Raw genomic sequence first — 18,687 nt, forward strand, 5'->3', positions numbered from 1 at the left:
ACGGGAGCTTGGTCTTAATGAGTCGATGATAAGACGTTGGAAACCGCAGCGTGAGGAATTGACAAAAAGACAACTAAAGCTTACTGCTATTTTTTTATTTTTTGTTACAAGCCTGTTTGGTTAAAGCCTATTTTTTTTGGTTACAAGCCGTGTTTCGTTAAAGCCTGTGTAAAGTTCATTTGTTTCAATGTACCGGGAGGCACCTGCGGCTTATAGACATGTGCGGCTTATTTATGTTCAAAGTAATATTTTTTTTTTAATTCAGTGGGTGCGGCTTATATTCAGGTGCGCTTAATAGTCCGGAAATTACGGTAATTTGCATTTTGTGTCGTGTTGATATTTAACAAAAAGCTTTTTAAGATAATTGAATACTGTTACCTACTGTAAAACCTAGACACACCCTGGTCCATATAACACACACGTTTACCCATAAGCACCTGCTCTACCACTACACTACAACAGTCAAGAGCCAGACACATGTAGGCTACGCACATGCGAGCACACACTAACACAGACATCCACATGTTGACATTAGAAACATGGACCTCTCTCTTTCTGGCTTTTCTCCTGTTTGAAACGCCTCCTGCCTTCGTCCTTCCCCTGAAGTAATCAGTGATCTAACGTGGTCGGATGGTGGGTGACAGCTATGCTGTGTTAGATGCAGATAACCACACATTCACTTCAATGGATCAAACAGAACTGTGACAGTCTGCAAGGCAAGGTGTCAGGTTTGTGGGAAGTACTAGAGGGGGCGAGCTGGGATCTGGTAGGGTGGAATGGGGTTGCTGGAGGGGTCCTTTCATGTCAAGTAGGGTTAGATAGAATTGGTTTGGATGGGGTACTAGGCCTAAATCTTAAGGTGAAGTGAGTTTGAATTGACTTTGGGACAGGGCTGAATAGTGGGATTGGGCCCAGTTGGGTTCTGAACAACATGGGTCAGGGTTAGGGCCCAGAGTCGTACTTCCAGCCTCTAGCAGGGCCTTGAGGCGGGGCCTAGGTCTCTGCGTCTAGGTCAGGGTTTAGAGGTCGTACCTGCAGCTTCTAGCAGGGCCTCGAGGCGGGCCTGTGTCTCTGGGTCGACGGTGCGGAGGTCCACCCCGTCTGTGGCGCTGGACAAAAGCAACTCCGAGGCCGTCTTCATGATTGGGTTCTCCAAGTCCTCCTGGTCCAAGATAAATGACTCCACCTGGGGTAAGGAGAAGGGGGAGAGAGACAAGTGTAAGCAAAGCACAACATATAAAGCACATAACAGCAGACAGGGACAACTCACTCTTGATGTTGCATCTTGATCTGCAACCGACCCCAAAAATGTCTAATATTATATTGCTTAAAAATCTGTATCCATAGTTGTTGATGAACAGAGTTAAATAAGACCTAAGACTGGAGTCTAATGTAAACTAGCACAGCTCTTCAGGTTGACTGGTGTCCTCCGCAAACCCAGACTTATTTGCATGACTGGATATATTTATGACCACATTGTGACATTTTGGTCTTCGGCAAGGTTTTTTATATGTTATTATTTTCGGCTGTTCATGTACACAAAACATCTTCTCAAGGCAAGCTGACGTCGGTAGCCGAAGTATACGCCCCTTCGTCGGAAATTGGTCAACAGTAGGGATTCTTCAATTAAGCGTTTGTTGTCATTCAACGAGAGACTAATCATTTTCATGCACATTTTTTCACTTGTTAGATGTAAAATTGAGCAAGTAAGACTGCCTTGGCATAAACGATTTCCTGAGTTCTTACATTAATTCTGACTATTTTGAGGAAGTGTATACTGGCTACGACATCTCGAGATGGACAAACAGGACTATTGCAGCCTTTTCTGGTTTTTCAAGCGAAGGTCTTTTAAAGGGAGTATGCGAGCACACTCATTCGGTTAGCTGCCAACCGAAACCAAGCATGCAGAAGACTTTTAGCCAAGCTTCAAGTTTTTCCTGAATGCGTGACCTGACCAGGAAAAGGTCATGTTTATTACGCGACCAACCAGACTATATTTTGGCCCACCAAGCCCAGAGGTTTGGGGCCCACCACAGACTATATTTTGGCCCACCAAGCTAGAGGACGACTGATTAATATTGGCATGGCCGATTACATTGCAATCCACGAGGAGACTGCGTGGCAGGCTGACCACCTGTTATGCGAGTGCAGCATCAAAAGAACCTTGTGGCTGCAAGGCGCCAAGGTAAGTTGCTAGCTAGCATTAAACTTATCTTATAAAAAACTATTAATCCTAACAAAATCACTAGTTAACTACACATGGTTGATGATATTAATAGGTTAACTAACTGGCTTGTCCTGCGTTGCATATAATTCATGCAGTGCCTGTTAATTTATCATTGAATCACAGCCTACTTCAACTTCGCCAAACGGGTGATGATTTAACAAAAGCGCATTCACAAAAAAGCACAATCGTTGCACAAATGTACCTAACCATAAACATCAATGCCTTTCTTAAAATCAAAACACAAGTAAATATTTTTTTAAACCTGCATATTTAGTTAAAAGAAATTGATGTTAGCAGGCAATATCAAGTAGGGAAATTGTGTCACTTCTCTTGCGTTCAGTGCAAGCAGTCAGGGTATATGCAGCAGTTTGGGCCGCCTGGCTCGTTGCGAACTGTGTGAAGACCATTTCTTTCTAAAAAAAGACCGTAATTAATTTGCCAGAATTGTACATAATTATGACATAACATTGAATGATGTGCAATGTAACAGCAATATTTAGACTTTGGGTTGCCACCTGTTCGATAAAATATGGAACTTATTTCACTGAAATAAACGTTTTGTTTTTGAAATGATAGGTCATTAATATGGTCAAATCCAGAAACTAAGGCTTGTATTTGTGTGTTTATTATAATTAAGTCTATGATTTGATAGAGCAGTCTGACTGAGTGGTGGTAGGCAGCAGCAGGCTCGTAAGCATTCATTTAAACAGCACTTTCCTCCATTTGCCAGCAGCTTTCCGCAATACTTGAAGCGCAGCGTTGTTTATGACTTCAAGCCTATCAACTCCTGAGATTAGGCTGGCAATACTATAGTGCCTACAAGAACATCCAATAGTCAAAGGTATATATAATACAAATGGTAGAGAGAGAAATAGTCAACGCGCCATAATTCCTATAAAAGCTACAACATAAAACTTCTTAACTGGGAATATTGAAGACTCATGTTAAAAGGAACCACCAGCTTTCATATGTTCTCATGTTCTGAGCAAGGAACTTAAATGTTAGCTTTCTTACATGGCACATAATGCACATTTACTTTCTTCTCCAACACTCCGTTTTTGCATTATTTAAACCAAATTGAACAGGTTTCATTATTTATTTGAGACTAAATTGATTTTATTTTTGTATTAAAAAAGTGTTCATTGTTCATTCAGTATTGTTGCAATTGTCATTATTACACACACATACATATATATACACACACACACACACATACATATAATATATATATATATATATATATATACACACATTACATTTACATTACATTTAAGTCATTTAGCAGACGCTCTTATCCAGAGCGACTTACAAATTGGTGCATTCACCTTATGATATCCAGTGGAACAACCACTTTACAATAGTGCATCTAAATCTTTTAAGGGGGGGGGGGGGTTAGAAGGATTACTTTATCCTATCCTAGGTATTCCTTAAAGAGGTGGGGTTTCAGGTGTCTCCGGAAGGTGGTGATTGACTCCGCTGTCCTGGCGTTGTGAGGGAGCTTGTTCCACCATAGGGGTGCCAGAGCAGCAACAGTTTTGACTGGGCTGAGCGGGAACTGTGCTTCCTCAGAGGTAGGGGGGCCAGCAGGCCAGAGGTGGATGAACGCAGCGCCCTTGTTTGGGTGTAGGGCCTGATCAGAGCCTGAAGGTATGGAGGTGCCGTTCCCTTCACAGCTCCGTAGGCAATCACCATGGTCTTGTAGCGGATGCGAGCTTCAACTGGAAGCCAGTGGAGAGAGCGGAGGAGCGGGGTGACGTGAGAGAACTTGGGAAGGTTGAACACCAGACGGGCTGCGGCGTTCTGGATGAGTTGTAGGGGTTTAATGGCACAGGCAGGGAGCCCAGCCAACAGCGAGTTGCAGTAATCCAGACGGGAGATGACAAGTGCCTGGATTAGGACCTGCGCCGCTTCCTGTGTGAGGCAGGGTCGTACTCTGCGAATGTTGTAGAGCATGAACCTACAGGATCGGGTCACCGCCTTGATGTTAGTGGAGAACGACAGGGTGTTGTCCAGGATCACACCAAGGTTCTTAGCACTCTGGGAGGAGGACACAAGGGAGTTGTCAACCGTGATGGCGAGATCATGGAACGGGCAGTCCTTCCCCGGGAGGAAGAGCAGCTCCGTCTTGCCGAGGTTCAGCTTGAGGTGGTGATCCGTCATCCACATTGATATGTCTGACAGACATGCAGAGATGCGATTCGCCGCCTGGTTATCAGAAGGGGAAAAGGAGAAGATTAATTGTGTGTCGTCTGCATAGCAATGATAGGAGAGACCATGTGAGGATATGACAGAGCCAAGTGACTTGGTGTATAGCGAGAATAGGAGAGGGCCTAGAACAGAGCCCTGGGGGACACCAGTGGTGAGAGCATATATATACACACACACACACACACATATATATACACATATACATATATACATACACATATATTTTTTTTATATATATTTTTATTGTCCGATTAATCGGTATCGGCTTTTTGTTGGTCCTCCAATAAAATCGGTACCCTGCTCGAGACCTATTAAATAGGCTCTGACTTTTTACAGGTCAACCAACTACGGGACCGCTGTAAGGGTTAGCATGAACCGCGGGACCGCTGTAAGGGTTAGCATGAACCGCGGGACCGCTGTAAGGCAGGCAGGGACAGGGAAAAAACCTCCCTCTGTCATTTCTCAAGGAGTTCCTGTCCTATATGTAGGCCTCTGGCCTGTGTTAGTTTTTCTACTTGTTGACCTAGATATTCTGTACACACTGAGGTGTCTCTTCAGGTCTGATGTGAAATCCATCCCTCCAACTGCCTGACACGTTCAAATTGGCACAGAGGCCTTATTACAGACACGGTCTGGGCATTGAGGAAGACTCCGTCAAGCCAAGGCTTCAGATACACTGCATTCGGAAAGTATTCAGACCCTTTGACCTTTCCACATTTTGTTACAGCCGTATTCTAAAGTGGATTACATTTTAAAAAATCCTCAATCTACACACAACACCCCATAACAACAATGCGAAAACATTTTTTGCAAATGTATTAACATTTTTAAAAAACAGGTAACTTATTTAGCATTCAGACCCTTTGCTATGAGCCTCAAAATTGAGCTCAGGTGCATCCTGTTTCCATTGATCATCCTTGAGATGTTTCTACAACTTGATTGGAGTCCACCTGTGGTAAATTCAATTGATTGGACATGATTTGATAAGGCACACATCTGTCTATATAAAGGTCCCACAGTTGACAGAGCATGTCCGATCAAAAACCAAGCCATGAGGTCGTAGGAATTGTCCGTAGAGCTCCGAGACAGAATTGTGTCAAGGCACATATCTGGGGATGGGTAGCAACAAATGTCTGCAGCATTGAAGGTCCCCAAGAACACAGTGGCCTCCATTCTTAAATAGAAGAAATTTGGAACCACCAAGACTCTTCCTAGAGCAAATTGAGCAATCGGAGGAGAAGGGCCTTGGTCAGGGTGGTGACAAAGAACCCCATGGTCACTCTGACAGAGCTCCAGAGTTCCTCTGTGGAAATGGGAGAACTTTCCAAAAGGGCAACCATCTCTGTAACACTCCACCAGCACACAGGACCTCAGACTGGGGCGAAGGTTCACCTTCCAACAGGACAACGATCCTAAGCACACAGCCAAAACAATGCAGGAGTGGCTTCGGGACCAGACTGAATGTCCTTGAGTGGCCCAGCCAGAGGCCGGACTTTAAAACCCGATCAAACATCTCTGGAGAGACCTGAAAATAGTTGACATTGCAAATTAATACAAATAGAAGAATTATGCTATAGTTTTATTTTGAAGGCTAACCGCAAAGTCCATTATTGTGGCTAATCAATATTGCTGCTAGCTTCACATAGATAGGTCCGGCCATCATTAATCAAATAACTGTCTTATAAATTAGGGTTAATTAAATCACAGCTAAACAGATGTTTTTGGGGAAGAACAGTCATATTCAGGTTCTGATTGGTCAACAAGCTTATTTGACACGTCAAATAGTGTTATTTGACACGCAAAGACCCAAACGGCATTCCATAGTATGAGAAATCCTGGTTGAGAATGAAACTGAACAAATGAACACCGAAACCGCACAGCAAGTAAATGAAAGAAATAGGTTTTGATGACGTTTTACTGGTAATGGGGTGGCTGGTAGCCTAGTGGTTAGAGCGTCGGGCCAGTAACCGAAAGGTTGCTAGATCGAATTCCCGAGCTGACAAGGTAAAAATCTGTCATTCTGCCCCTAAACAAGGACGAATGTGTTCTTAATTGACTTGCCTAGTTAAATAAAAGTTAAATAAAAAATATTAAATTATGGGAATATACGTAAATGCCAACAAAATAACTTTTTGGTCAGAGTGGTGTGTTTAACCTTTAACTAGGCAAGTCAGTTAAGAACAAATTCTTATTTACAATGACGACCTACCCCGGCCAAACCCGGACGATACTGGGCCAATTGTGTGCTGCCCTATGGGACTGCCAATCAGGGCTGGAAGTGATACAGCCTGGTTTCGAACCAGGGACTGTAGTGACGCCTCTTGGAGTCCATGCATGTGTGTAAACTATTTAACTGTACTAGAATGCCTAAAAGGCCACTAAAAAATGTTTTATATCGATTACCGGTATTGTTTTTTTTGGCAAGGAAAACATCAGATATCGGTCAAAAATGTCATTTCGGTGCATCACTACTGAAAATGTATGCATTCACTGTGCTGGGAGTTGCTTTAGATCAAAGATGGACAACTCCAGTCCTCAGGGGCCTGATTGGTGTCACACTTTCCCCCCAGCCCCAGCTAAATGTATGTAGTTCTGTCCTTGAGCTGTTCTTCTCTATTGATGTTCTGTATTATGTCATTCTGTATTATGTTTCATGTTTTGTGTGGACCTCAGGAAGAGTAGCTGCTGCTTTTGCAACAGCTAATGGGGATCCTAATAAAATACCAAACATACCTGACTCCAATAACCATGATCTTCAGTTTAGAATGCAGTTAGTTTAATCAGCAGTGTTTGCTAGAGTTGGAGGAAAAGTGACACCACTCCAGAGTATGTGAGCAGAATGTAGAGGAGTGCCCAATTTGACTGGAGCTCGGGGCATGTTCCCCCAAGGCTGGAGGGTCGGCCTTCTAGCCCGTTCAAATTTCGCTCCAGTAGCGCTCACTTCACAAGCTGAGGGCATACCCGGCCCAGCATGCATTTGCAGGCTACTTGCGTGCTGCTTTAGCCCCTTGCTTTAGCTACTGTCATGGAGTTTGCTAAACACTTCATCAAGAAGCTGATAAAACACAGAGGTGCAAAATCAAGGTGACTTACAAAGAGGAGGACCAAGAGAGGGAGTGTCTACAAATAAAGAATCATTGTGGAATCTGAAAAGACACGTATCCCAAAAGCATGGTGGTGTACTACATGCAGATGCTAACAGAAAGGAACGAGGTGGGTAGCTAGCTAAATGTCATTGTAGCCAAGTATTTATAGACCAAAAATCAGATCTCTTAAACGTTCTGGTCATTTTCGTCCTATTATCTATACAATAGACTATCATTGATTTTGGACCAAAAGGCCTGACATATTAGTTCTTCCAAGGAGCTTTCCGTTTTGATAGAGTTACCTTACCTAAAAACCTTTAGGCCTACCTAAAGAAACCTTATACAAAAACATTTTGTTCCAGGAACGGTAAAAGACTAATAATAATAATAAGAAGAATGCATTAACAGAAATTACCATAAACAAACATTGTAGATGAGAAATAAGTATTTATGGTAAATGTACTACTGGTGATATATGTAAATGAGAAATTGATAGACACAAACAATCAAATGCAAACAATTCATATAATTGTTTCATAACTTAATTGATGTGAACACATTGACGGGAGAGCACACATTCTGAGAGAGACGTGCATTGTGCATATTAGCCACACTCCCCTTCATGGACTGTGCCATCCCTCGTCCTCCGCAATGGACTAGTTAATGAGATGGGCGTGAATGAGACAGGTGTAAAAATATTATATATATATATATATATATATATATATATATATATATATATATATATATATATATAAAGGCCTTTATATTTTCCGTCAACTACTTGTATCAGCTGTCGCTGCACGTTCTAGTTCTTCAGGACACTGACATTTCTGCTAAATGGCCTCTGCTGTGTGGTGTCCTTGTATGTGCTTGTAGCTCAGTAACACCATGTGGCCTTTATATTTTCCGTCAATTAATTATTTTCCGTCAATATAAAGGCCACATGGTGTTACTGAGCTACAAGCACATACAAGGACACCACACAGCAGAGGCCATTTAGCAGAAATGTCAAAGTGTCCTGAAGAACTAGAACGTGCAGCGACAGCTGATACAAGTAGTGACTGACAGCGCAAGCAACACGGTCAAGGCCTTCAACACAACTGGTATTGGGGAGACAAATGACGGACTAAGAGGCGGCGGCGGCGTCAGACACGGAGGCGGCGGCGGCGTCAGACACGGAGGCGGCGGCGGCGTCAGACACGGCGGCGGCGTCAGACACGGAGGCGGCGGCGGCGGCGTCAGACACGGAGGCGGCGGCAGACACGGAGGCGGCGGCAGACACGGAGGCGGCGGCAGACACGGAGGCGGCGGCGGCGTCAGACACGGAGGCGGCGGCGGCGTCAGACACGGAGGCGGCGGCGGCGGCGTCAGACACGGAGGCGGCGGCGGCGGCGTCAGACACGGAGGCGGCGGCGGCGGCGTCAGACACGGAGGCGGCGGCGGCGTCAGACACGGAGGCGGCGGCGGCGTCAGACACGGAGGCGGCGGCGGCGTCAGACACGGAGGCGGCGGCGGCGTCAGACACGGAGGCGGCGGCGGCGTCAGACACGGCGGCGGCGTCAGACACGGAGGCGGCGGCGGCGGCGTCAGACACGGAGGCGGCGGCGGCGTCAGACACGGAGGCGGCGGCGGCGTCAGACACGGAGGCGGCGGCGGCGTCAGACACGGAGGCGGCGGCGGCGTCAGACACGGAGGCGGCGGACCCATCTAAAGGCCATGAGAAGAAAAGCAGACGAAGATGTTATCACCTTTTGGAAAGACAACTTCGCATCCCTGCCCGGTCTGGCAAGAGTGGCCCAAAGGGTGTTTAGCATCACCAGTGGCTTTGCAAGCACAGAGAGGGTATTCTCCGCTGCTGGCCTGCTCTCCAGGAACTCCCGCATGAGGCTGAAGCCACAAGAGAGTCTGGCCAAACTTGTTTCTAAAAGTGAATTGAAAAGCACGGTTTCATTTTTATTTAATTCTAAGTCAGTCATACATAGCCTATATGCGCAATTTATAGACTATCATGATTTAATACAACAAAATAGTTTAAAAGCTGAGCGCTGAATGTTCCTGCCAGCCAAATAATTGAATTAGCCTTATAATATAGCCTAAATAATTAATTTGTTCCTTTTATAGGCTACTCGTCCGGCTATTTAGTGTTATATGCTGTTCAATGCCAAGCCTATTTGAAACGATGAGCGCTTCTTACCTTTTCATATTGATTATAAAAATACTTATCATTCAAATCAAATGGTTTGGTTTCAATACTTCAAAACCAAATGGTATACACACACGTTGTCATCAAATAGATTAGGTGATGGTTAAATTATGATTTTTTTTTAAATGAATGGAGATAATGTGTAGAGGCTGTTTTTATTTTTGATGTGGATGGGAGAGAAGAGGCTGTTTCTCCAGTCTGGAACCATTGTTTGATGAATGGCTTAGCTCTGTACAGTACAGTGAGTTACCCTGAGCTGAGCGCAAAAGGCCAGGCTAGCTATAGAATATCTAAGATCCAGGGCCTTTATGTAGGAGCCTTGTGACTGATACAGATTCCCATCTCAGCTTTCTACCTCACAACTTCGTCCGCAAACTAACAAGCATTTTTGGTGTACAAACTCCTTAAATGTTTCCCAAATCAATGTTTTCCAGAATGGTGGTTCATATTATGCTGATCCCTTCAAGGGGATTTGCAACCGAAAACTGTCTTTTGACTAGAAACATTAGTTTGTTGCTTTGTGTGTGTAATAACTGAAAAGACTCAAGACTTTGATATGGGTCAAGGAGCAAAACAAGTGTTCCATAATAAACATCTCAAAAACATGCATGGAGTGACATCCGTTCCATATCAACACCACCAGCCGGCATAAGGTTCTCTCGAGTGGGGCCAATCAAGCCAAGCAGGCTCTGAGAAGTTAGTGTAGTGTAAACAGAGAGAGCCATGGTCTTGATTTGAAAACCATATCTATCAGTTCCTAGCTCTGCTAGAAAGGCCGTCTTCACCGTATGCTATGGGGCTGTATGTAGCTGTAAAGAGGTACTCCAGGAGGGTGCGGTATTGGTGCCTGGATCAGTTAACCCATAGCTGAACCTTTAACACAGAACAGCAGCATGGAGGAAACAGCATGCAGCAAATTCAGTACATACAGCACAGGCCCCTGGCACAGCTCCGTGCTGGGACTGCAGCTGCCCAAGGTCAGCGCCGGAGAGAGGGGCTTGTGTCCGTCTGTGTACACAACAACATGCAGACTAACCTGTCCCAGTCCAAAACTAGTGTGCTGTTTACTAGAATTGCTTAGCAAAGATTTGAGGAACGTGACGGGAGTGCAGATAAAATGAGGGAATAGATCCTGTGAATTCAACATTAATGAAGTGTTTAAACTTCAGACAACAGGTAATAAACTGTTTCAAATTCACAAAAAGCTATGAAATAAGACAAACTGGTCACATTCCTTGCACTACAGTATGCAAAGATATGTAATGAAAACAATGTGTCACCTGCAACTGTCAAACAGCATTCAAAATAAAAACAGAGGACTGAGCTAACTTAGTCAATAGTCTGCCTTTAGCTGTATTCCTTTACTGAGATGAGGACCAGTAAGGAAAAGCTACTGGGAGTCCACAGACAGACTCGCAGCAGTCTGTGTGGAGGAATGTAGCTATACACTTGGAATGCAGAAAACAATTACTTTTGGGGGATGTAGTTCCAAGAGGGCTCTCAAAAAACAACAATGGACATCACTCCTGCCCATCAATGAACTACAGTTCCCAGCACTGTGTTGCATCCGGAGAGCTGGAAAGGCCTGGAAAGGCATCTGCTTAATCCTGGAGCTCAGAGTTCAGCTGCAGCCCACAGGAGTGAGCTCTCCACTAGGCTAACATTTCACAACAATACTTCCCTTTCAGCCACATCCTCAAGGCCTTTTAGAAAGGCCACAAAACTTAACACAGGTATCATACATATACTGTACATTCAGCCTCAACTAATTCCCAACAGACAGATGGTAGAGCAAGAAAGATAGCTGCCAGCTCTCGTCTCCCATCTCATTTCCCAAATGAAACACGAGAACTTAAAATCCATTCCAGACTTAATGTTCACTATTTACTTGTGGCTTATGGTTTGGTCAGAAGGTTGTAGCTCAACAGGTAGTGTCTACACCCTGTTAACATGCCAGGCTCCACAGCCTTCATCTATCCAACACCATGACATGGAAAAGTGCTCTCTGCAGGTGCACATGTTACGACAGACAGACTTAAAACAAGACAGAAAAAAATGGCACTGCCTCATGAATAAATAAAACCCTTTGTTGAAATGTATGGGAAACTTATTAGTGGATTGATTTTCCAGTATTATCATGATTTGGCTACCTAGCCCTGAGCCACTGTCAGGTTATAGTCTGGTCTGGCAGTTCCAACATGCGTCACACACAGATGTGACCCTTGCCTGGAAACCCGATTGGATTGAATTATATGTTGGCAGAAATTAATGTTTGAATCAGGAACATTTCCACAAACTCAAATCTGTCAGAATGTTGAATAAAATGATATTTTAACTTACTTTACCAGTCATCTGTGTGGTTGGTCCTTTTGCAGGTAGGAATGAGACATTGTATCCACAGGAAAGTAAAAGGACAACTGTCCAAAGCGCTGCTAGTGTGTTCAGATCTCTGTCACCGGAAGCATGCATACTTGCCGAGCTCGTGTTTACATGGTTCTGCGCATGGTTCAGGTGACAGAAATCAACGCACTTCCGGCACTTTGATAAAGTGATTTAACTATCCTTTTCTGTAGATATATTGTCTGACATTCCTACCATAAAAAGGACCAACAGCGGTAACAACCGGTCTAGAATGTTTAAATATAGATTTGCTGGCTTGTACAGGTCGTGAGAAGATCATTTCCTGATCCAAACACTCATTTTTGCCTGACATAGAATTCAATGCATTTCAACATTGGGTTCCCAGGCAAACATGATCCTAGACTGTGTTCCTATAATGGAAGTCCATAGACTGTCACATGATGCCATGCCATGCAAGCCTAATTACATTTCAACAGTTATAATGACAAGGCAGGCATGGTGCCTTTGTAGCCTGGGTAGGAAGTGGACAGAATAGCCAGACAGGTAGCAATGTGTCAGTCAGACAACAACTTCATCGTTTCATGGCCACCACAAGTCCACAGACAGGTTAGGTTAGGGCTGGGTATGGTGGGGCATGGTATGGCAGGGCAACCACAGGTGTGGCTTTAAAAGTCACACCTTCACTGGACATGGAAGCGGATGTTGATTGGTTGGTGGTGAACAAGCAGAGGGCAAACGTGTCAGGGAACTAATCCACATAAGAAAGATTTTAGAGTTGAACCTGTTTTGTTGTCATCATCATTACAGATGACAGAACAGGAACTCGTGGTTTGTGTGTGACTATGTTGTAGCTCGCGATGTCTGCTCAACTGTCAGGTATCAACCTCAACGGTGGTGCCCTGTAAGCCTACCAACACATGTAAAGTTGGGCACAAGTCAAAAAGGGGACTGCTACAAATTGTTACAACGCAGGACAGTTATATAGAGTTGGCACTGCCTCGTGAGGCTGAGACCATTGTCATCTGATCCCTCTATTCTTTATTTATGACAGCCCGATGATCGACCACTCAACTAGCTAGGACAGGTAGCCAACTAACGTTAGCTGTCTAAAACGTGTGTTGAGGAATTGAAAGACCGTCGGATTTAAATGTGATATAATTTATAAAAGGTGACGTAATTGCACCATTACTTTAGGATTTTAGCTAGTTTTAATATTGGCAAGATTGACAGCCCGTGCTTGTTTTGACACTGTGAATACGTGCTCTCCCACCAGTGTGTACAGTGTCCTAAGTTGAGAATGTGTATCTGCTGCGAGACGATTGCTAACTTAATAGCTAGCATTGACGATGGCATGATCGCTTCCACCCGAACTAGGCCGTGGTCACAGCCTACGCCGCATAAATAAAACATTACATCGGTTATCGTGTAATTATGTTGGTGTCTTGCACTATTCTCCTTATGTCTGACAACCCATGAGCAATTGACTTATCTGGAGACATGTTTGGAGCAAATTCGTAGTTGTTTATAATGTTATTTCGTCAGCCTAGGAGGGGGTGGCTGCCCACAGCTAACTAGCTGGCTCGGCAGTGAGATGAACGTTCGCGCTAGCTAGCTGGCTAACTAGCATATCTAGCTAACGTTACCTCTGAGACCTCGTCTTCGTCGCTGTTGGATCCGGGACCAGAGGAAAGAACTGCAGCCGCAGCCAGTTTGAAATCCAGTCTATCTGTAGGAGGCCCACCGGGCTCGCCAAACAATCGTACTTTCTTTCCGCCCACACCAATCCCTATGCCCCGGAGTCCAACTCCTGGTGTTGCTCCTACCCCCATCCCTACCGCTGGGGTGCGAGGAGTCACCGAGTCGATCTCGTCCTCGAAGGCGTCCGTCAGCATTCTCGTCCCGGCTACTGCATCCTGCATACTTATCTTGACAATACGTATATTAGCGTTGTTATTGTTGACCTTCACTTCCTTCAGGGGTATCGCTTGTGGAATATTCGGGGGTTTTTACTTCAGGGAATCCTGAAACTCTCCCGAAGCGAGGGTTGAGGAGGATCTCTTTCCCCCAGCCATTAGCTAACTTTCTAGCTAACAACCTAACCCATTGCTCAATGTTTCTCAGAAACCCCGCCTCTAAACAAAATACTGAATTCGCCATTGGTTGACGTCGAAAAATTACTGACAATGATTGGTTTACCTTGGTGCTTCTCAAGCAGAAGCACGCGACGTCAGTTAGGTTTACCAATATCACGAGTCTCTGAAAACGAACGTCACAACGTGCAGTGGCTTCACTGGTATTGGTATTGAAAGTAAATTGGTTAAAACTGGAATATTTCAGGCATTTACTGTCATGTCAACATGATATTTGGAACGTCATAAACAGGGTCATCAGAAGGAAAGTAACTGAACTGAATGACTACCGAACAGTAGCACTCACTTCCATCATCATTAAGTGCTTTGAGATGCTAGTCAAAGACCACATCCCTTCCTCCCCAATTCGACTACCACACTGACAGTGCCATGGACGACGCAATCGCCATTGCACTGCCCTCACCCACCTGGACAAGAATGGATGCTGTTCATTGACTACAGCTCGGCCTTCAATACCACAGTGCCCTCTAAGCTCACTACAAAACTCACGACCCTGGGACTGAACTCTTCCCTATGCAACTGGGTCCTGGACTTCCTGACAGGCTATCCCCATGGTGAAGGTCAGCAACATTACCTCCTCCACACTGATCCTCAACACGGGAGCCCGACACGGGAGCCCGACAAGGGTGCGTCAACCCTTCTGCACTCAATGTATACCCACAACTGCGTGGCCTCACACAGTTACAACTCCACCATCAAGTTCTCTGACGACACGATAGTAGTAGGCCTGATCACCAACAGCGACGAGACAGCCTACAGAGAGGAGGTAGACCCTTTGACAGTGTGGTGTCAGGTAAACAATGTCTTTCTCAACGTCAGCAAAACAAAGGAGCTGATTGTGGACTTCAGGAGGAACCAGGTTGAGCACGCCCCATTCTCATCAACGGGGCCGACTTCGATATGGTCAAAATCTTCAAGTTCCTCCGCGTACAAATCTCCAAGAAGCTGAAATGGTCAAACTACACGGACACCGTTGTGAAGAAGGCACGACAGCGACTCGAAATGTGCCCTTTCCCCGAGGGCCCTCGCAGTTTCCTACAGGAACACCATTGAGAACATACTGTCGAGCTGCATCACAGCCTGGTACGGCAGCTCCACCGCCACTGACCGCAAGGCTCTACAGAGGGTGGAACGCACCATTGGGTGAACACTGCCTGCCCTCCAGGACACCTACAGCACCAGTGTCGCAGGAAGGCCAAGAAGTTCCTAAATGACCTCACCCACCCGAACCATGGCCTGTTCTCCCTGCTTCCATCACTCAGACTCAGGCAGTATAGGAGCATCGTGGAAAAAAACTGTCAGTGGCCAATAGCTTCTACCCCAGACCATCAGGCTGCTCAATAGCCACCACAAGGCACCTACCCCCCCACCCTCCATGGACATTTACCCTGCCCCCACTCCCCAATGGACATTTACCCTGCCCCCACTCCCCAATGGACATTTACCATTGTTACTGTTGTAAATATGTATATATTATTATTATGTTTATTTATGATTGTTTCATTCACTTCTCTTTTTGACCTGCACTGATGGAGCTTAATCATTTCACTGTACCCTGCAAGTACATGTGTGTCCCTGTGCATGTGACTAATAAACTCATATAATCATCTAAAGTTTAATAATCTAATAACACCAACAAAATAGAAAGATTGACCCTAACTAAAGTGTACGGTAGAGTACAGTATTCTATGTGATTAGCATAAACCCATTCTGCAATTAGGTTACTTGTTAGGCTGTGGTACTGACTGTAATCCCATGTGACTATTAATGAGAGGTGATGGATGGAGTACTTCAAAGCAGAGGTCTTCACAGGTCCCTTTCGTATTCAGGTCCAAAATGTAAACTTGTCTGGTCCTGTTTGATTGTCACAGGTCTTGGATCTATGTAACTACTACAGTTTACAGTGAGGGAAAAAAGTATTTGATCTGCTGCTGATTTTGTACGTTTGCCCACTGACAAAGAAATTATCAGTCTATAATTTTAATGGTAGGTTTATTTGAACAGTGAGAGACAGAATAACAACAACAAAAATCCAGAAAAACGCATGTCAAAAATGTTATAAAATGATTTGCATTTTAATGAGGGAAATAAGTATTTGACCCCTCTGCAAAACATGACTTAGTACTTGGTGGCAAAACCCTTGTTGGCAATCACAGAGGTCAGGCGTTTCTTGTAGTTGGCCACCAGGTTTGCACACATCTCAGGAGGGATTTTGTCCCACTCCTCTTTGCAGATCTTCTCCAAGTCATTAAGGTTTTGAGGCTGACGTTTGGCAACTCGAACCTTCAGCTCCCTCCACAGATTTTCTATGGGATTAAGGTCTGGAGACTGGCTAGGCCACTCCAGGACCTTAATGTGCTTCTTTTTGAGCCACTCCTTTGTTGCCTTGGCCGTGTGTTTTGGGTCATTGTCATGCTGGAATACCCATCCACGACCCATTTTCAATGCCCTGGCTGAGGGAAGGAGGTTCTCACCCAAGATTTGATGGTACATGGCCCTGTCCATCGTCCCTTTGATGCGGTGAAGTTGTCCTGTCCCCTTAGCAGAAAAACACCCCCAAAGCATAATGTTTCCACCTCCATGTTTGACAGTGTTCTTGGGGTCATAGGGTGCATTCCTCCTCCTCCAAACATGGCGAGTTGAGTTGTTGCGAAAGAGCTCCATTTTGGTCTCATCTGACCACAACACTTTCACCCAGTTGTCCTCTGAATCATTCAGATGTTCATTGTGAAACTTCAGACTGGCATGTATATGTGCTTTCTTGAGCAGGGGGACCTTGCGGGCGCTGCAGGATTTCAGTCCTTCACAACGTAGTGTGTTACCAATTGTTTTCTTGGTGACTATGGTCCCAGCTGCCTTGAGATCATTGACAAGATCCTCCCGTGTAGTTCTGGGCTGATTCCTCACCGTTCTCATGATCATTGCAACTCCACGAGGTGAGATCTTGCATGGAGCCCCAGGCCGAGGGAGATTGACAGTTATTTTGTGTTTCTTCCATTTGCGAATAATCGCTGTTGTCACCTTCTCACCAAGCTGCTTGGCGATGGTCTTGTAGCCCATTCCAGCCTTGTGTAGGTCTACAATCTTGTCCCTGACATCCTTGGAGAGCTCTTTCGTCTTGGCCATGGTAGAGAGTTTGGAATCTGATTGATTGATTGCTTCTGTGGACAGGTGTCTTTTATACAGGTAACAAACTGAGATTAGGAGCACTCCCTTTAAGAGTGTGCTCCTAATCTCAGCTCGTTACCTGCATAAAAGACACCTGGGAGCCAGAAATCTTTCTGATTGAGAGGGGGTCAAATACTTATTTACCTCATTAAAATGCAAATCAATTTATAACATTTTTGACATGCGTTTTTCTGGATTTTTTTGTTGTTATTCTGTCTCTCACTGTTCAAATAAACCTACCAAACCTACCATTAAAATTATAGACTGATCATTTCTTTGTCAGTGGGCAAACGTACAAAATCAGCAGGGGATCAAATACTTTCCCCCCTCACTGTATAGATCTGGATGGACCCAACCGGACCAGACCACGGCTCTGCATAGCTTATTTATTTGATGCTGAGAAGGCAAAGTTTTTAGTGTATAGTAGGCCAACTCGTGATTTGGACTGAAATAGGTGCCGGTACTCATTTTGGATGCTGGTACTGTTTATATTTAGGAGCAGGAACTCTGCCATACTTTTGAGCTAATATTATATAAGAGGTGCAGGAACTCAAGCATTAGAACATTTGAGGTGCCGGTACTCAGTTCCGGTGAGCTCCTGCCCAAGTCAAGCTATGCCTACTAGCCAATATACACTGAGTGTACAAATCATTAAGAGCCCCTGCTCTTTCCATGACATAGACTGACCAGGTGAAAGCTATGATCCTGATCCCTTATTGATGTCACCTGTTAAATCCACTTCAACCAGTGTAGATGAAGGGGAGAAGACAGGTTAAAGCATAATTTTTAAGCCTTGAGACAAATGAGACATGGATTGTGTATGTGTGCCATTCAGAGGGTGAATGGGCGAGACAAAAGATTTAAGTGCCTTTGAACAGGGTATGGTAGTAGGTGCCAGGCGCACCGGTTTGGGTAAAGAACTGCAACGCTGCTGGGGTTTTCACGCTCAAAAGTTTCCCGTGTGTATCAAGAATGGTCCAGCCAACATGACACAACTGTGGGAAGCATTGGAGTCAACATGGGCCAGCATCCCTGTGGAACGCTTTCAACGAATTGTAGAGTTCATGCCCCGACAAATTGAGGCTGTTCTGAGGGCCAAAGGTACAACTCGATATTAGGAAGGTGTTCTTAATGTTTTGTACACTCAGTGGATATAGACCTATACAGTATGTTAACCAGAAGAGCAACTTAGCTGCTAAACATGATTCTTCTGAATAGAATAGAATCCTTCTGTTCCTCTCCAATGCACAATACTCCAACATATTACACCTGTTTGGAAAG

General features: G+C 44.8%; 1 protein-coding gene across 5 annotated transcripts in view; it reads right to left on the minus strand.

Annotated features, from left to right (window-relative positions):
* LOC106612132 (ankyrin repeat and KH domain-containing protein 1) overlaps positions 1-14,199 on the minus strand; it is a 61,199-nt gene extending 47,000 nt beyond the window's left edge. For all 5 annotated transcript variants that reach the window (XM_082956060.1, XM_082956061.1, XM_082956059.1 and 2 more), the window contains exons 1-2: positions 13,732-14,199; positions 1,033-1,186 (exon numbers count right to left, since the gene is read on the minus strand). In XM_082956060.1, coding sequence (XP_082812186.1) covers positions 1,033-1,186; positions 13,732-14,007 — 430 coding nt within the window. In that variant the 5' untranslated portion in view covers positions 14,008-14,199. The remainder of the gene's footprint in view (positions 1-1,032; positions 1,187-13,731) is intronic.
* Between the last annotated feature and the right edge of the window lie 4,488 nt (positions 14,200-18,687).

This window comes from Salmo salar, chromosome 09 (genome assembly GCF_965601325.2).
Source record: "Salmo salar chromosome 09, fSalSal1, whole genome shotgun sequence".
NCBI classification, from domain to species: Eukaryota; Metazoa; Chordata; class Actinopteri; order Salmoniformes; family Salmonidae; genus Salmo; species Salmo salar.